The sequence below is a fragment of the Pelmatolapia mariae genome, linkage group LG17 (assembly GCF_036321145.2).
Source record: "Pelmatolapia mariae isolate MD_Pm_ZW linkage group LG17, Pm_UMD_F_2, whole genome shotgun sequence".
NCBI lineage: Eukaryota > Metazoa > Chordata > Actinopteri > Cichliformes > Cichlidae > Pelmatolapia > Pelmatolapia mariae.
This window is the reverse complement of record NC_086242.1, coordinates 28,159,052-28,179,792: the sequence shown is the minus strand read 5'-3', so window position 1 is coordinate 28,179,792 and position 20,741 is coordinate 28,159,052. Positions and strand designations below refer to the sequence as shown.

Here is a 20,741-nt window from a genome sequence, read left to right as displayed (position 1 = left end):
TTCAATGTTTGATTCAGACATGCATTCTTCTGCATACCAGGAACATACAGTGCAGATTTTATTCTGTATCGAATTGAATTGAATAGACTGGTTGTAACGAGCTCGGAAAGAACTTGATACTTCCTTTTCAGACCATTCTTTGTAACCCTAGAGATTGTTGTGTGAGAAAATCCCAGTAGATCACCACTTTCTGAAATACTCAGACCAGTCCGTCTGGTACCATCAACCATAACACATTTTCTTTCCCATTCTGATGCTCTGTTTTAACCTCAGCAAGTCATCTAGACCATGCCTACATACCTAAATGCATTGAGTTGCTGCCATGTGATTGGATGATTTGATATTTGTGTTAACGAGCAGGTGAATAGATGAAAGTGAGTGTATTTCCACTATACGTGGAGTTGTGTGATATTCTTATATTCATGCTTATTCGCTTTATTTCGTGATAGCCAGTGGTGGGCAGATGGATTTGCCAGCTGATATAGTTTTGCCAGTGTAGGGAGTACAGCCCCTATGCCAGTCAAGTGTATTTTTAACAGCTAGAAAACAAATGCAATTTTGTTTTGTGGGCAGTTTTCAAGTGCAGTGCAGTTTTGCAGTTTTGCTTCAGCACTAAAACTCTAAATATAGAAATACAGGCTGTCCTTGGTTACAAGGTTCACGTTGAATTGGGTAGACAATAAGACAATTCCAGGTACTGGAAGGAAGTGTTTCAGTGACTGTGACAAAGTGCTACAGAGGAAATATCTGAAGGCAGGAGGAATCTCATAATTGAGAAATCATTGCTGGCATATATCAAGTTAAATCAACGTATTTCTTTTTTTAAAATTGACTTTAATGGTACTTTTTAAAAATGTCTTTCAGTGCATCGATCTCACATAAACTGTTGCAGCTTTCAACAGTGTTTTTTTACTAAATTAACATGTTTGGATTGCTGGAACTATTAACAGCAACAAAAGTAGTCTTTACCAAATAAAAGGAAAATTGATATCTCCATTAAAACTTTGATTAAAAGCGATGGGGCCACAAGCAGAAGAGTGGGAGGGCTGGCTGTGAACAGCAGCTGTTTTGATTTTGTGTCACAGGAAGCAATTTTGTTGATCATCACAATTAATATCTGCTTTGTAAAAACTCAGAAACCACCACTGATTTCTGTATTGAAAATAAATTAACAGCAACAGGAACACTAAATGGAAACTCTCAGGAAGCCTGAGTGTGCTCCCAACAGTACATTTAATTTAAATTTACATTAAATGAGACCTCTGTGTGGCAATATAAAAACTTGTCAAATATTTAGCATACGGTGGCTGTGTGGAAACTTTTCTCTTAAACGCTTTTATGTTTGTCCACCCATGTGTGTGTGCGTACATGCTCACGCCTACATGTGTGTGTGTGCAGGTGTGCGTGCTTATCCACCTGTGTGTGTATGTACTTTCCTGGGCTCAGTTCGGGAGCTAACAGGTGCAGAGAAGACGGCGATCGTCACTGAAGAGACCGACATTGATGCCGAGGAGGTGAACCAGGCGCTAGCAGCAGAGGATCTGAACCTCAACAGAGGAGTGACTGACCTGGACGCCACAGCCAAGACAACAGATGTGAACCTCTCAGAAAACAAGGTAGGCAAACACTGTGTGTACAGATAGGCAATGTGGTTGCCGAGGTTCATGTATGTTCTCTGTATGTGTGGCAGCAACGTGGCATTACAGTTGGCAAATGGACAGGCCTTTAGCGCTTTTCTAGTCACTTTATTCTCTAAATTTGAAGCACTTTATCTACTGCACATCCGTGTCTGTTTTGGAATCAACAATTAATCTCACACATGGACGAGGTGGCAGGAAGGCTCTTTTACAAAAGATCCCAAACAGAAAAGCCCAACGTGACCAGGAGAGTCAAACTAGTTATGGTAAAGTTGCAGAGCAATTAATGGTTGGAGACCACATCAGTACCAAAATTGTTGCCACTGTACTGCGTGCAGTGAACTCACACTCTTGTTGTTTCAAAGACAGGGACAAAGGCCACAACCACATGCAAACAGCTGCCATCTTCAAAGCAACTTGGGTGCATCAAGGCAGTGATAAATGACACAGAGTCAGTCTGCTATTAGTTTGTGATTGAATGAGGTCAAGTTACAATTACATGCAGTCTGTTTGTGATAATGCAGCACTTGACTTTTACAAATCTGTGACAATTACAAATCTGTTGCCATCTTCGTACAAAGAAAGACGCTCACTTTGCATTATAAAAAATATACGTAGTTGCCAACCAGTTGATTCGAGTCCCTGATTGCAAAATGATGAGTTGCAGACGAGTTGTTCGGCACACTCTGATTGATTGTAAAGTGTTGGCAATCTGTGTTTGTAAATTAGACAGCAGTTATTTTGCAAACCTTTAGCAATTCTGAGAGTAGCTGCAGGGCTACCCGAGTCGGGCCACGACTGTATGGAGGCAGGTCGCTTTCAGCTAGGTGTTTCACAGGTGCTAACTGTGTTACTACGTGGCGATCAAAAGTGGTCGAGGGTGTCGTACACTCAGTCAGTTAGCCACCACAGCTGCTTGAAATCAGTTGTCAAATGTGAAAATATTCAATGCAGTCAACTGGCAACCTCCATTTTTTTTCATAGATCTAGGACGGTTGCTGTCCTGTTTTTATTCTAATGTTCCAATATTCGAACTGAGCCATCAGCAGAAACCAAATTGACACTTTAAGTTGTAAAATATATATTTTTTAAATGTAAGTAGTTTTAACTGTTACGCCTTGTTTTATGAAACATGACCTTTGCCCCTATGTCAGCCCCTATGCGCCACGGACCGGTTTATGTTTTCACGGACCGGCCTTTAAGGTGTCGCGGATAAATACAACAAAATAAAACCAGTGCCGGTACCAAAAAAAGAAGATTTATTCATAAGACACAGGGAATTCGAGTTAATGATAAAAATGATTTTAAAAAAAATAATGATAAAAACCCTGAAAACCACAGGTGGTTAAACTGTCCTTGTTTGTATATCAGCAACTAAACAGCATTTAGAAGATTTAGGTCTCATTTACAACTTAAAGTATTGTGGGTTTCAAAAATTGTGTCTTTGCATTAGAAGCTATACTCTAGTTTATTGTTGGGAAACCTGGCAAGAAATGAAGTATCTGCTTCAGTGTTTCGGGTTAACCTGACTCTAAAGGGGATCCAGACTTTATACAGATTGTAAACTTTTATTTCTCAAAGGCTTTCTTTAATGTAAGATTTACTTGAGAAATCATAAAGTTTTCATTTTCATTTGAAGATAAATGCATGTAGTAAACTCCATTAAAATCAATGTTACACCAGCTCTGTGCTTGTGTATGGCATGACTGTTAAGAAAGTAGCTCCCACTACTTGGTTTCTTTCAGGAGCTATTAACAGTGTGTTGGCAACTGAAAGCAGAGACGGCCAGTTCACGTCTTTGCGTGGCCTTGTAGCGTTAGAGATTTGATACTGCTCAGTCAGACCATCTGCTCTCTGGCCTGTGAAAACTCACCACTAACAATTTATCTATAACCAGAGAAAGGCTGTCTGGCCTGTCGGGAGGTGTGTGAGCATGGCTGTTTGGCCTGGCTGGCAGAGCAGCATAGTAACTGTTTTTTACTGGATTTACAGTTGTATGCAGGGGTGTAATTGTGTTTTTGATAGAGGAGGCAGTGGGAGGGAAACTCTACGTGATGAGGGCAGAGATGGGGTGCAGGGTGATGTTTATTATGCTACTGTTTGGCTCAAGACCTAGGGCTCCATATCAAGTTGGCAACAGCGGTGCATTGTAATAATTTTATTACGTTTTTATTATTTATAGCTTCCCATAGCCTGGCTTTGCTCAGTAGTGAGTGGACAAGTATAGAATACAAGCCTGGACTGCTTTTATTTGTTACTTTCTATATTCATTCTTTCGAACCTGTAAAACATTGTCACAGTTACAGATAAGTCAGGATTGACTTCTGTATACCTCTGACTTTAAGCTATAGCGTTTTTTTGTATAACTTTATCAGTCTCTCACATCTTTGTGGAGGAATTTGGGCCCATACTTCTTGACAGCATTGCTACAGTTCCTTGGTATTTGTGGGCATTTAATCTTTCACAGCTCCGTTAGTGTCCCATGTTACAGTCAGATTGGAGTTTGGACTTTAACTGGACTCTTGCAACATCTCGATTCTTGAATTTTTCAGTGATTCTGTTGCATTTTCCTTTTGCATAATTCAACTTTAGCCAAGTTTTAGCTGTTGGATAGTTGGCCTCGCTTTTGACTCTAGAATACTTTGGTATACAGAGTTTGTGGTCAACTAAACAAGTGCAAGGTGTCCAGATCCTGTGGCTGCAATACAAGCCCAAATCATCATCCCTCTGCAACTCTGTTTGACTGCTGGTAGGACTGTGCTGATGTCATGCATTTAGCTTTTGTTAAACGTGGTGCTGACGGTTAGGGCCAAACATCTCCAGTTTGGTTTTCTTTGTCCAAAGGGCATTCTTAAAGAAGTCTTCTGGTTTGTTAAGATGCAATTTTGGAAACCTGAGTTGTGCTGCCATCGTCTTTTTTAGAGAGAAGACTTGTTCAGTCTTTTGTGTTGTACTGGACTTTAAAATGCTAACTGAGGCTTATAGAGTCTGTAATGTAGCTGTTGGGTTTGTTGCAGTTTCTCTGATCTCAGAGTGAACTTGCTGGGACGTATACTACTGACGTGTACCTGACATTAAAGTATACTTGAATTCTCCAGACACACAACTCTTCTGTAGAGGTGCTCACACAGACAGATGTGCAGTTAATAAAGTACATTTGATTAGCAGCACCTGGCAGCTACCTGCTTGCTTACATTCTTATGGAAGCAGTCAAAGTATACTTTCTCGTTTTTCACAGGACAACGTAGAGCTCTGTGGAGATGTTCTTTTTTACTTTTGCTGTGCTGTAGGACTTTGTGCATACCACTGACATGCCAACCACCCTGGCAAAACAGCAGCATTTAACACCCTGGGAATGAGAACAGGCTCTCCAGACAGGCTACTGTTTTCGCCTTTCTGTAAGCTTTATTTAGGCTAGTATTCATTTTCTAAAAAAGAATGTTAATAAGAGTCATGAACAGACTGCTGCTGTCTAGCCTGAATAAAACAATGCACCAAGATTTATTACTGAGTGCTCTTGAGTGAAAGACTGTGGCCTGAATAGTTGCCAGTTTTTCGGACAAAGTTGCAACATTTGCCAAACATTTCTGCTACTTAGCAAATTAAAGAGTTGCATTATTTATTCCCTCTGATGCTCAGACGGTCACATTCACCCCGACTGATTTGGAGTATAGTTTTTGTTTATATATTTTTTTAATTTCTTGATGGTCTTTTTTTCATGAGATCTCATAAAACGCTCAGGGCTGTGCTTAACTCCGGGTAACCAGGCTGTTCCTTATTCATCTTCAGTCAATGCTAAATAGTGAAACAGATGAGCTCCTAGCAACACTCCAGGCCAGCGTTAAGTAAACGTCTCATCAAGACCCAAACGACAGTGTTATGTCACCTCAGGTTTCAGGCGCACCAAAACATACCTGTTAACACACCACGTGAAGAGATGCCAGATGCTAAATCAGAGTTATAAAACCAAGCTATTCAGCTGGTTAACAGTCCTTGGGTCCCATTAACGTTAGTTATGAGACCCTTCATTACAGCTCCTGATTGAAAGCAACATGGCGTGAAATCACTGAAACAACGAGCTCTCGGCAGTGACCTCTATTCTCAGGTCACCGGAGGGAGCGAGTGTCTGTGTGCGTGACACATTGTCGTGTGTTCATGTAGTGTGTGTATTATTATTTTTTTAAATTTTCTCTCCTCTACACATATCATCAATCTTGCACTTTGACAGATCAAATGAAAATGTGCAGGGACAAGTGTGGGAAGGTAACAGTGAATAAGATGTATGTGTGTGTGCCTCTCCTGTGGCTTTGCGTTAGTACCTATATATATATATATATATGCATTTTTTCTGTCACATAACCATGTGTACGCGTGTGTGTGTCTTTGTGTGTGCGTGTCCCTCAGGAAAGGGATTTGATTCACTACAGGGTTTCTTTGGAAGCTCATGAAAGGGAAAGCAGCCTGTGAGTGTTAAAGTTCATTCTCTTCCTGTCAGCTCCCATTAGACTGACAAATCCCTCGGCTGCCTGTGTTCAAATGATCCCAGAGGACTCGGAGAGCACGCATCAATCCTACCTTAGGCTTTCGGTCCATGGGGTTGAGTCAGGACGTCTTCATTTAAAGGGCTTGCCTCAGGGATCACAAAAAGTATTGATCCAAGGCAAATTACAAAGACAAGTCACTGGGTGCAATGGAGAGACAAAAGTGTGCTTTACATATTTCTGGCTCCTCTTGTGTTTTTGGTGAGAGATAAATGCTTATCTAATGGATCAGTCACAGTAGAGTAAAAATAGGACACCGGTCTCCTTGTGACTACAAGATCTCAGGGGTTTCCTGGTGATGTCATTGAATTTTCTTTTTGCTGTAGGAGACCGATTACAAGTATTTGTGGTGTCCTCTGTTCGCCCAGAGGTTAAGTGTGCAAAACCACTTTCAAACGCCAGGTGATTCCACAGGTCGTTGGGTGGAAAACTACCTGCATCCAAGCAGTCATGGCGCGTCTCGTACTGGCTGCGATCACTCTTATACCGATTGAAAGTGAAGTTGCCGAGCCCATTTTTTTCAGTAGTTTGCATAAGAGTTCCACCAGTGAATGAATAAAAATGTCTGAAACAGGAGATGAGTGCTCTACTTTTAACATAAGTATTTGTTATATTTTATTGTGAAATAAAAATAGGAGGACGTACGTGTTTACATTGACGTGCTTTAAAGTGTGACTTTAAAACAAATGCACTGATAGAGGTTTTGCATCTGGCCTACTTTCAGATGCTGTCAGGTAGGTGTAAATGCTTTATGAGAGTAATGCTATAGACATCACTCCACTGACAAATCACTTTCTGTCCTCTTCTTTTTTCCCCTGTCCTTCATGAGTTTTTTTATTTTGTTTTAAGCTCTAATATGGCCTAACGTTGTTGAATCATTAGACAGGCTTCCCACGCACAAGCTATGGTGCCCAGTGGGTGAGAGGCAGAGTCTGTGTTTAGTTTGATGTGATTTTATTTTCCTTGATCTGAAGTCACTAAAATCAGTTAAAATTTTAATGTGCTGATTGTTTGGGTTTTTTTTCCTCCTATATTTCCCTTGTTATCAGCTTTACAGTTATTACAGTCTGGCTTTGGGATCACAACAAATAAAAGAAAGACACGAGGGAATAACCAAAATTAAGTTTAATTTAGCAGCAAAACGTTTTTCTTTTATCAAATGCAACAAAAATTCAGGCTTGGAAATGAGAGTGGCAGAAAAGCAATCTGCCTGGTGAACTCAAATCCAACTATATAAAAAATCAAAACTCGAATAGAAAAGAAAATTGTGTCAGAAGAGTGAGCTGCTACGAGGAAGAGGCAGGTTTTATAGATCCTAGACAAAATGGCCAGCTGCCTCCACTTTCTTGATTAATTCCAACTCGAGCCAACCAGGAACCATGGAGAATACACATCTCATGGCCTAAACACAGGAGACTAAATACCAACATATCAATCCAGTATTTGTTTAGATCATACGTTCTTTTTTAATTGAGGAAAACTAGAAGCAATAATAAGCAAAATAATTCAGTTCGGTCTTATTTATATAGATCGTGGCTCAAGAGTTTGGAGTTCGCCTTGTAATTGGAAGATTGCTGGGTCGAGCCCCGGCTTGGACAGTCTCGGTCGTTGTGTCCTTGGGCAAGACACTTCACCTACTGCCTACTGGTGGTGGTCAGAGGGCCCGGTGGCGCCAGTGTCCGGCAGCTTCGCCTCTGTCAGTGCGCCCCAGGGTGGCTGTGGCTACAATGTAGCTTGCCATCACCAGTGTGTGAATGGGTGGATGACTGGTTGTGTAAAGCGCTTTGGGGTTCTTAGGGACTGGTAAAGCGCTATACAAATACAGGCCATTTACCATTTACCAAAGTAACAATAGTTTCATCAAGACACTTTATATTATAAGGTAAAGACCCTACAGCAATAGATACAAAATCCAACAATCAGGCAACCCTCTATGAGCAAGCGTTTGGCAACAGTGGGGAGGAAAATCTCCCTTTTAACAGGAATAAACCTCCAGCAGAAACAGGCTTAGGGAGGGGCGGCCATCTGCTGCAATTGATTGAAAGGAGGGAGGCAAAAGACACACTGTGAAAATGCAGAGTGGTGTATAAGGCATAGAGAGTGAAAAGAGGTGAGTGAAGCCTAGACCTATTGCCACATAACTAATGGATCATTCAGGGTCACCTGATCCAGCCGTAAATTTAAGCTTTATCAATAAATAAGTATACAAACCGTTGTAAGGTGAATAAACTTTCCCAAAATAATTGAAAAATCAACATTAGGGAAGAAGTTTATACAGAGCTTTGCTTGACTTTTGGCAATATTAATATCCCTCAAGTATGCAGTCTGCACTTCCTGGAGTGAAAAACCAGCGTAGGGATAAAAGATGCAATACTGCGCAAAAGTCTTAAGCCACCATTAAGTTATTTATGTATTCAAGGAACCAGAGTGTTTTGTCATTTTTAAAGTGGGTTTCTACAAGACTTTAAACATTTGTCTTTTGATTGTGGCTGCTTTTTCATTTATTGTGATTTATTAATTTATACAAACAAAGTGATTCCCACGGAGCTAGTAGCTAACAACCTGCCATATCTGGGCATGGTGTGCAGTGTGACCTTTAAAAATTTAAGGAAACTGGGTGAGTGACATCCATGATCTGTGTCAAGAAGTGCACAGTCATAGGAGCGGCAAAGATACTCCACAGGACCATCAAGCTCAAAGGCCTGTGGTAGAGGATATATATATATATATATATATAATGAGATGCAAAGACCTGACACAGGACATGACAGATGCAGCTTGCCTTTCATTTCATCCAGCTACTGTTCACTGAAGACTTATAAGAAATGGTCTGTGTTGGAGGTATTGCTGTCAAGAAGTCATCATTAACAGAAACTGCGAGAAAAGCTGCACAGCTGAGGTATGCCACGTTATACAAGAACCGGACTGAAAATCAGTGGTAACAGGTGTGTCAGCAGCCCTCTGTAAAAGGCTGGAGGCTCTGTCATGGTTTGCATTTCAGCCGGCGGTGTTGGGGACTTTATCAAACTTGATGGGATTATGATCGCAGACAAATACTGTCAAAATTGATTTAATTTTCAAGCAGTACCATCTGGAAAATGTCTGATTGACAACACATTCACTTTTTTATATGACAAGGATCTCAAAGACACGGCAAAAAAACATACGTAGATAATAGAAAAACGGACAGTTAAACTCATGAGTTATGGATTGGCCTCCCCAGAGTTCAGACCTCAGTGTTATTGAAGTAATGAGGGGTTCATCCTGAAAGAGAGCAAAACAAAAGGCCACCAAGATCGGAATAAGCACTGAAGCTTCTCTGGGCTACTAGTATAGTTTTAATTTTACAGCCTAGTTCAATCGCTTTCCTCAAAATGATAATGAACTTTCTAGCATCGTGATACTTTGCTTTAACCTCTTGTAGCATGCTTCTGACACACAGTATTTGTGTTTATTCTTCTTATTTTTCCTGTCAGTTGCGTCTTTCAGAAGTGGTGTTGTTCTATTTTGTTTAATTTATGGTTCAATATATAAATGAGTAGTTAAACAACTGCAACTGAGAATTTGAACATCTTCCCTGAGTGTGAAAGCTTAGGTAGTCCAGTGTGACTCTAAACACCATAAATTCTGTTTTCACACGTGTGATTACTCGCCTGGCTTCAGGACAAGAGGGTGATGATGTTGACGATGACATAAAGACTTGAAGAAAGGAGGGAAGAGGTGTGAGTAGCAAGTGCTGTTAACCTTGAAAGAGTCTATTCTCTTTCAGGAAGTTACAACTTTAGCACCACTGTTACATATATTAAATCATAGCATTTATTTAGAGCCTGTTAGTCTATTTCATGAAACAATTTTAATCCTATTACCATGGCCTAAAAAAAGAAACATCCATGTCTCTTCAGCCTTTAACTCATAGCTTCTAAGCTGCAGGCACACTCACACTTGGCCCTTTTCCCTGTCTCCACAGCAGCCTTACAGGACTTATCTTTCCAATGCTCTTCACACAAGCAGGCAATAAAAATGCAACCTCTCAACTTTTCACTGTAAACTCAGCGGGGTTTTGTGAAACTGTCTCTTGACCCATTTATATTGGAGGCACTAGCTGAGGTGGTTTCTCTCTATAGCCTCGCTGTCTGATTTGATTTCCCAGCATGCGTGTGCGCGCGTGTGCATGTGTGTATGTGTGTGCAGACTTGTAAAGTTGTGATACAACAGAAGTCTGCCAACAACCAAGGAGTCCCAAAGCCAAAATACTGTCATCCTGCAGACCTTAACATTTAAGCATGCCTCATTTTTACCCTCTATTTTTATCCACGTCTGCTTTTACATGCGTATATGTGGGAATGTTGTGGTATTTGGACCTGGTATCATCCCATGTAGGAGGCTATTTGCTCTGAGCCTGTAACTCATGTGTTGTTGGCTGACAGCAAACCACAAAAAAATGCGGCCAAAGAAAAGACAAAGTAAAACTGTGACCTTTTCACCTCAGGCAGGATTGAGTTAGTCCAGATTGATCTGCATTCCAAAGCCTCAGATGATCATACATCTTTTTTACTTCCACACAGAGGGTTTGTTTCCCCGTTCATCATTTGCTTGTTCTGTCTCATCCATCATTACACTTTCCACTCCATTAGCCTGCATTTTGTGTCGACATTCTTCTTCTTTCGGCTACTCCCTTTAGGGGGTCGCCAAAGCAGATCACCCGCCTTCATCTCACCCTACCCCTAGCATCCTCCTTCAATACATCCATGAGTCTTTTCTGAGGTCTTCTTTTTTTTCTTCTCTCCTGGCAGCTTCATCTTCAGCATCCTTTGTCCAAACCATCTCAGCTTTGCTTCTCTAACTTTATCCACCAAACTGCTCAACCTGCACTGCCCTTCTGTTATACTCATTTATAATCTTGCCCATTTTGGTCACCTCCAATGGAAACCTTAACATCTTCAACTCTACCCCCGCTTTGAACCCATCTGTAAAGCTTGGTTTAGCTTTAGCTTTTATCCCCACACTGTAACTTTCCACGCTATTTAAGTTGTTGCAGGCTGCGTGGACCCAACGTGTAGCAATATTTCTTGAGAGGTTCTTGGGAGTTTCTTCATCAGGTTACACAGAAGTGCAATTGCTTCTGACCTTTTCGGTACTTCTCCATCAACACTGGCATGCAGTCCATACTGCTCCATGCTGATTGTCACCTCTCTTCTTAACCTATCTTTAAACAACTCTTTTTCATGGCATGGCTCATCAAAATGATCCCTCTGTAGACAGCTCTGCACATCACCCTTGTAAATTGGATCCTGTACTCCTCTTCTGCATCTGTCAATCTCCAATTGATACAAGTCCTTTCCTCCTTTCTTCGTGTCCAGCCTCGCATACAACACTAAGCCTTTTCTGTTTTTTTTTTTTTTTTTTTTTTAACCCCTACTCCATAGTGTACACAGGAAGAGTTTTCCCTTTGACAGATTGACGACCTGTCCAAGGTCCACTCCACCTTTTGCCCCATGACAGCTTTAATAGGCTCCAGTCCCTCCCCCCAGATAGCTGGGTGGGTGGATGGGATGAATGGAGCTGTAACTGGCATGTCTGATCTGTAGAAGAAATTGCGAGGATGACTGTAGCAGTCCAATGTTGGATTAAGACAAATTAAACTACCAGCCTGGCTTGCAAATCACCTAAATATAACCTGGAAGAAATCCAGGTATACCACATAGGTTTTGCAACAGACTTTTGTCAACTTGTTCACCACTCCCAATTACATGTTACTTATTATTTATAATTGTTAACATAAGAGTTGTTTTGTATGAACCCTCCACAGACCCTACTGCCTACTGTTTTTATACTACAGTAATAAGTAGCTCTCCCTTTGCTTCCCAGGTCTGAATCAGTCTCTGATTAGACATCTTGAAGCAAAACCAACAGAGCTTTGAGTAATAAGAACAGCCAGTGCCTCAAGTACAACGACATGCAAATTAATGCCCACAACTATGTGACTGGCATCATTAAAAAGTAATGAGGCAGCCATTAGCCAGGGAAACAAGAAATGTCATTTAGATTAGCTTTGACAATAACAACAATGGCTGTGTTGAAAGAGCATCAAAAGCAGCTCAAATGATTCTAATGACACTAAGGGCAAAGAAATGTTCGACTTTGTTGCACGGTTGCAGATATTCCCTAACAAGCTCTGAGTCTAGCTTGCAGACTGTATGCATTATTTAAAAAAACAAACAAAAAAACAACCACCACCTGATGCTTGTGTCAGAAGTGAAAGGACTCAGTGGAAATTGGAAAGGAAATGAAAAGGCTATTCTGAAGGATGGGACATCGAGGTTCCTTTCTATTCTTGGTCGGCTCAGAGTGTTGATCAGTGTGGCATGCTGGGTTGAAAATGTGGGTGAGCTTGCCACAAACTGTGGATGTGATTTTAAAACCTGCTGAAATGTTCTCTGATTTAGTACACTCCTATTTCAACTTGTATCAGTACACAGGGTATGGGCTCAAAATGTGGTCATAAATATTTTGTACTTGTAAATCAGTTTTGTACTTGTAAATCAGGATTTGTATGTGTAAAAAGAATTTGTGTGTGTGTAAAAAGAATTTGTGTGTGTGTAAAAAAGATTTGTATGTGTAAAAAAGATTTGTGTGTGCGTAAAAAAGATTTGTGTGTGGACTTAGCCAAAAAACCCTGCAAGTTACACGTACGAATTTTGACCCTATTTTTCTTCCTTTCATCTGATTGGTCAATGTCATGTCAATCACAAATGTAATAATCCAATCAGAGAACAGATGGGTTTGGCTGTCGGAGGGGCACTTTTTTGAACTGCAGGTCCTTGAAGGGTGATACAGTTTGAAGCTGGAGGATCTCTATATAAATATCCGATAGCAGCTAGCTCCGCTAACTTTCAGCAGCTGTTGAAAGGATAAAGTTGTGGTATGTCAGTGGTTAGAAATACCATCATTACTTTAGGATTAGTTTAACACAAAGTCAGGGCTGACCCGGGACCACTGCTGTGAGTCACAGTGCGCAGCATAAAAGTCCTTTCACATCGGAAGCAGGATGTGCTGCTAATGCTAACTAAAAGCTAAGGATCCAGAATTTGTTGCGCTGGCTGCTGGGCTCTGTGGGTTTTTGCAGCAGCTCTACCTGTACTAGATGCACCTGCTCCTTGTCGTTTCTATCTCTGACTTTATGTCCTCTACAAGAGTTTAGGTTTTTTTTGCTAGTTCTTCAAATGTTCAATAAAAACATGTATGCTAATTCATAACGAAGAAAGCTTTGTAATGAAGACTAGTGATGGTAAATTTGATTCTTTTTACTGAATCGAGTTTTAATGAGTCACTCACCAAAGTGAATCGGGTTTTTTGAGTCATTTGATTCACTGAGTCAGTTGACCAGAGAGTGCAAAAAATGTACATTTTCACTCAAACTTAATTTCTTTTCTCTTTTCATGTAAATCCTACTGCTAAGATGAGTGATTCTAAAAGAAAACAACTATTTTATAAAGCAAAAAGGAGCAAAAAAAATTTCTAAAGGGAACATTTATCTTGTTTATTTTTATTTTATTAGTATTTTCCTTAAATGTGTCAAGTATATATTTTCTCATCTAAATGTCCACTGAGCCGTGAGCCAGGGGGCGGTAATGCGCCTTAACATTGGTTGCCAACCAAGAAGAAGAAGCTGTGAGCCCGGAGGGAGGGGGTGAGTGAGTGAGTGATTCGTTCGCTCTATGATTCAGCACAGGAGGGAGGGGGTGAGCGAGTCCTGAGTGACTCGCTGGCTCTATGATTCAGCACAGGAGGGAGGGGGTTAGCGAGTCCTGAGTGACTCGCTGGCTCTACGATTCAGCACAGGAGGGAGGGGGTTAGCGAGTCCTGAGTGACTCGCTGGCTCTACGATTCAGCACAGGAGGGAGGGGGTTAGCGAGTCCTGAGTGACTCGCTGGCTCTACGATTCAGCACAGGAGGGAGGGGGTTAGCGAGTCCTGAGTGACTCGCTGGCTCTACGATTCAGCACAGGAAAGGAGGGGGTGAGTAGCTCAAATGTGCTGTTAGCATGTTAGCAGAGCGATGCTACTGTGAACCGAGGAGCTATTGTCTTGATGTGAGCTTCTACTCAGGGTTTTTTCTTCCAGTTCAGAGCAGAAATGTTTTTGTTAAGATACTGGATGTTGTGTTTTTCTCCACAATTTTAATTATAAGCTAGATATATTGCTGCTAACAGCAACAGGGATGAGTCAGTGAGTCAGTTGGGCTTGTGAATCATGATTCATGAGTCAGTAAAGTGATTCTCGAGTATTGAACGATTCGTTCATGATTCGCGCATCACTAATGAAGACTGTCATTTCCAAAACACTGCCCGCCCCCCCGCGGTCCGCAGCGCTGTTGAAAAGGCTGTGGAAGTCCCTGTATTAAGCACGTAAACCTGTGACACAAAAATCACCAAACTCAGACCACAGACTGTTTTCCTTCGTCGTGATGAAGGAAAACGCTGGGTTGGCATGTAAAAGGGCATTTATTCCCTTCAAAGACCTGCAGTTCAAAAAAAGCGCCCCTCCGACATCCAAACCCATCTGTTCTCTGATTGGATTGTTACATTTGTGATTGACATGACATTGACCAATCAGATGAAAGGAAGAAAAATAGGGTCAAAATTTGTACGTGTAACTTGCAGGGTTTTTTTTTTGGCTAAGTCCACACACAAATCTTTTTTACGCATACAAATCTTTTTTACACACACACAAATCTTTTTTACACATACAAATCTTTTTTACGCACACACAAATCTTTTTTACGCACACACAAATCTTTTTTACACATACAAATCTTTTTTACGCACACACAAATCTTTTTTACACATACAAATCTTTTTTACGCACACACAAATCTTTTTTACACATACAAATCTTTTTTACACACACACAAATTCTTTTTACACATACAAATCCTGATTTACAAGTACAAAACTGATTTACAAGTACAAAATATTTATGACCACATTTTGAGCCCATACACAGGATATATCACTGAGACATCATTTGGTGATCATTTCCATGATCTTGTTACATACACCAAACAAAACAGACAGGCGGACCTGCATAGCACTCACTGAAGCTAAAAGGCTAGCTAAATCAAAATGCAAGACAAAAGGAAAGTTCATGCTGAAGGCAAACAATCTCAGCTGGGACTGAGGTGGGAGAATGAGTAGCTTAAATCTTTACCAAGTGAAAAGAGGGGTCCGTGGGTTTTTTTTTTTCACCTTTTGTTCCATTCTCTGTCAAGATGATCCAACACTACTTCAATAATGAGGAGGTCCAGACTCTGGAGAGGCCAATCCATGACTGATGAGCTTTGCTCTGTATGACTCCTATATGTTTATGTTTTTTTACTACACTGGCAGTATGTTTGGGATCGCTGTCATGCTGAAAATGAAAGTTGTTACCAGATACGATCCAGATGGTGTTACGCTGTGGATCAAATCACTTTTCTCGCTTGAGATCTTCAGTGAAGACCATTTCTGATGAGGCTTCAGCGAACAGTACATGGATCAACTGAAGGTACAAACCTCAGGTCCTGTATCAAATGTTTGCTGGATTATTTTCCTATTTCTAAAGGATATGAATTTATTGACTTCACTTTTCAACTGCTGGAGATTGTTTTTTGGGTTGTTTTTTTTTGTTAAGTTGTTTGTTATGTGTAGACACAACTCTGGTACATCCCAGGGGTTAGGTGCTTTTTTTCTATGCTTGAATGATTCACAGGTCAGTGTTAAGTGGCTGAACAAACAAACAAACCCTGAGAAAGCATGGGGAACTATTCCACCACTTGAGCTCCTTGGAAGCAAAATATAAAAACTTGAAGGGCAGTTCAAATGTCTATCCAGTACTGTATATTTACAGATTAAAGCATGTTTGTGGTTCTCTGTGTGATCCTCGTATTTCAACGTGGCACTCGGTAAACCTGAATTGGACACCCCTGGGTTAGAATATTGCTCTTTCAAGTAACCCCGTCAAATAGTTGTACAAAGAAAACAAATTATTCAGAGAAATATACAGTAATTAACTTAAAATCTACCAAGTCATCGCTGACCCATCTAGGGTACTGGTTGTAGTTAACATGCACCCTTTTTTTTATAAAAATGTCGCCTGTTTTGTAGAAAACTGGAATGCCAAGGTGAGTGGGAATTTATTTTAAAGAACGTCTACTTGTTTCTCAAACTTTGCTAATTTAGCTAACCCTGACACTAGGCAAGTCTTTGGTTAAACAATAGCAAGATGGCTAGGATATTAATAACAAAGTATTAAGACACAATAAATCAAACTATTATTTTAAGTTAAACAGCTCTTTAGTCTAGCTTTTCACAACAAAGCTTTTTTTAGCCTCATATTATTCTTCTTCTTATTATTATTCTGTTAGCCCCAAACCATTTTTCTTTTGGAACATCCTTTGAACAATAACAGATTTGTTACATTAGGAGGCATCACACTATCACTATATTATCATGAAGTCACCCTTAGAAGTAAAACATAGTGGAGGAGTAGTCTGTTAATGGATTTATTCATAGTAACGTGCCCAAGCACGTCAAAACACTTCCGCCAAACAAAAAATATTCCCTTATACTGCTATACCATGGTGGCTGTTTAGGTTGATGTCATGCAATTTTATTACAGGCAAAGCCAGAGTAGAGTAATATGTGCAGATTTTATTTTATTTTTTCTTCTCGAGAGCCCTTGATAAAGTTGTAAATCTGTAGCCAAGGCTGTCAGCAGTGAAGGAAGCCAGAACCTGTCAGACTGCACTGTGTTTTATAGCCAGCGTCCGTGTGTGTGTGTGTGTGTGTGTGTGTGTGTGTGTGTGTGTGTGTGTGTGTGTGTGTGTGTGTGTGTGTGTGTGTGTGTGTGGGAGGGCACTGTCTGTTTGACAGACAGAGAGCAGCTAGTGTAATCACAGCTGTAGGAGGAGAATTAAAAACTTCCTTTATCCCTCATCATCTATCTTTAGCTTTGTTTCCCTTTTCTCTGCTTCCCTGTTTTCTGTCTGTCCATCAATGAGTACAACCAGAGGCTAAAAGATAAAGGGAAGACTATAAAGGGACAACTATGAACTTGTTAGTGTGTGATATAATAGCAACTTTTCCCTCCGAGTCAAACAGTTATGAGAAATTTCAGCAATATGGCTGATCCTCTTTAAGCCCCCCTTCTCAGTTTGAATATTCACTCCACTGTCTTCCATAATTGGCTTTTTCTGTGGTAAACAAGTTTAGGATTCAGTCATGGACTGTTGTTTCTTATTCTATGCAGTGAACAGTGCTGAGAGGCCGAGTCTGTGTTTGAATATGCAGGATTGTGTTTAACAAACTTCTAACTGTGAGTGCGAGGGTGTGAGCGTTTCGTGTGTGGGTTTGACTCAGTGCCTGTCCTCGGCTTTTGTCGTCGGCATTGTGGATGTTTTTTATTTATCCACCCATTATCCGAGTTAACATACCCATTGTTGCGTCTCATATGGAAATTCAAAAGTTACTTTAAAAAAAAATAGACTGATCTCATCACCAGTTTGGCTTCTTTTTTTTAATGAATGGACTTCTTGTACCCATTAACACAAAGATTACAAATGTTCACAACTGAGTGCCTTCTACGCCCACATTTGCCTGCCCCATTTAACATCCTTGACAGCTTTTCATATGCATCAACCCTCGCTAGCTCAGTCACCAGTTTTTTAGGAGTCACTCCAGGCATTGTGCAGTTTATGGGAGTATGTTGGCATCCAGCATTCACACAGCTGTGTGGGCCCTCTATGCAGTGGCATTTTTGGAGTTACAGGATTTGGCTCAGAGGAAGTGTGATGTGTCATGTGTTTCAGGGATAATAAAAAGAATTATTCACACTTTTACATGTCCTTTTTTATTTATTGCGGCCGAACCTTTTTAAAGCAAATGCAACAATTGTATTTTGATATTGTTTAAATTACACTTTTCTACAATCAAACTTCATTTGATAAGGTTTGAGGTTTGCTAGAAATGGCAAGACAGTCACTCACTCAGTCACGGACATTACAGTCTATCAGCTGCTTGGTTCTTAATACCTTTATTTATTTCTGACATTATTAGTCCATATCATTCTTAGAGCTTATATTCCAAGTGTGGCATCATTTTGAGAGGGGTAAAGAATGACCCTGAGAAGCTAATACACCAACTCTGCAGCCAGTCTTTTGTTTGTCATCTTCAAAAGAGACTTGAACTAAAAGTAAAATGGCAGCGTACTCCTACATCCACAATCATTACCACTTTTATCAATGCAGCTGTCAAGCAATTCATCTGTAAAATGCATTTTTCTTTTTTACTACTATTCCTATGATTTACAGTATATGGGAATGCAGAGATTCAGACCTCCTCTGAAGGTAACATCAGCAAAGAGCTGTGTGCTGGGAGCTTCATGGTTTGGGTTTCCAAGGCTGCGCAGCTCCTGTAGGTGTAATGTGTAGGTGGCCCACTGCTTTTGTCGATATGCTGTGTATTTGTTGCACAGTTTTTTTTTCTGCTGCTTTCAAAAATATATATTTTAAATTATATATTATTAGAATACAGTAAGCATACATCAAGTCAACTCAACAGTCACAAGACAAATCATTGTGTGCGTTATCCTCCTCTGACTCAAATAGGCACCATAAACTGATTCTATGCTTCTGTGCAGCCAGAGTTATAACTGTGACCTTAGGGCTAAAGGCACAAACCGTCTATTTTTTATATATAGTCTGTGACTACATCCTATAATTTATGGTTAGTGCACCTGACAAACTTCATGTGTTTGGCCTGCATAGGAATTACCTTCCTTTGCCTGGAATCCTTTGTTTGATGCATAGTAAGCTGCTGTTTGCGTCTAGTATGGTACCATATATTTGGCCTGCCTTAGCTCTTTTGTTCACCATTGATGTTATATGAGGGGGAAAATGACAACTCTTGAACTACCCACATCCCAAAGAGGCTGAAATTTCCTATGTGCTTCCTCAAAACTGCTTATTAGGTGCTAGAACAGCTCCAGTCCTCCGTGACACATTCTTTGGATGTTGACAATGGATTTTGCAAAAGCAGTATAATGGCTTTTATAATATGCTGTTATGGCATAGACAATCATTGTTATAAGTGATGGGAAACATCACTGGTAGTAAACAGTTTATCAGATGGGAAAATGTTGCAGATGACTAAATCGGTGTACTTTTGGAATGGGATTTCTTTCCATCTGTGTTATGTCTTCTTCTGCGCCAGCTGACAGTCTATTTATGTCTGTCTTCTCCTTCTGTTTCTCTATAATTGGGAATAGTTCCTGTGTCCACAGTACTCGTAAGCCAAACATGCCATCCTCTTTCCTCTGTGTTGCTTTAAGTGCTGAATTATCTTATTCACGCTTCCACTTGCTAAACCTTCTCTGGCTGACAACCCAGCTTCAAAGCTACCACAATAATCCTGCTTACCGTCCTTTACTTAGCAGCTGAGCAGTTGTTTTACGTATCTCGGAGTAACTCCAATGGAATAAAGGTGAAGGATGTGTGTTAAAAAGAGGCACTTTAGAGAAAACACGTTTATCAGAGTCCTGCTTGTTACTGAGAAGTCATCCCCAACAAATTCTCTCTTATCTCACATTTATACACACACACACACACTCTCACTCATTCTGGAGACTTCTGTCTTATTATTCAAATCATGATGGCACCAAACAACCTGTCAACCTGGATAATTTCCTCTCGTTAACTTAAAAGGTCCGTGTCAGGCAGGCCATCAGTCACATTTTTCTCTCATGCAGAGTGCGTCTGCTCTTGGTGTCACCAGAAGGCATGAGAGACAGACGGTGAAGTATTTTGGCGTGGATTCCTTAGGGCAGGTTAAGGTTCAATTTAATCAGGTGTCTGATCGCCAGTCGCCCCAACCGTCCAATAGCATTCGATTCATTATGAAACACTTTGCCCTCGAATACACAGCAGCTCTATTCAAAAGCTTTTGATATTCACATACACCTGGCTGGCTGTCCAACACTGTTACACATCGTTGCCATTAAATATCGCAGTTTTGTCAGAAACTGGTAGCATCACAGGTGTACACACAAGGTGGTCTGTGGTGTTGCTGCTATGATATACTAGTTGTGCAAACTGGTCCATTTTTAAGGGCGACAATGTCCACATTAGGAGGTAAGAGAGGTGGCAGTGGAAGTGATACCACCCAGTGGTTTCACATTTTAAAGCATCCACTTTGGGGTGATGGCCACCACCTGCTCATTTTTGGAGCCAGGTGTAACTGCTTGGAGGGCTGCTTTATCGGCATGAAAGTTTGGTTACTAAGTTGTAGCCACAGATGACACAGTGATGAAAGGCTTATTAATAAATACAAACTTTACGGTCACTAAAACTAGATTGCAGGCTATCAAGCCATAATATATATCCACCCATTTAAAATTCCTCCAACTACACAAACTCAGTGAAACAGTAACTTTCAAGACAGGTGGAGTTCAGTAACTTCAAGAGGCCATCTACACAGCATGTGCTGCTACACAGATCAGTCAAAGCAGCCATGCTCCTAACTTTAAGT

General features: G+C 40.6%; 1 protein-coding gene across 2 annotated transcripts in view; it reads left to right on the top strand.

Annotated features, from left to right (window-relative positions):
- Positions 1-20,741, top strand: part of nos1apa (nitric oxide synthase 1 (neuronal) adaptor protein a) — a 191,917-nt gene that overhangs the window by 143,283 nt on the left and 27,893 nt on the right. The window contains exon 7 of one of the 2 annotated variants that reach the window (XM_063500435.1): positions 1,447-1,616. In XM_063500435.1, the coding sequence (XP_063356505.1) occupies positions 1,447-1,616 (170 nt within the window). Of the gene's footprint in view, positions 1-1,398; positions 1,617-20,741 lie in introns of both variants that reach the window. The other variant, XM_063500434.1, reaches the window with a different exon arrangement.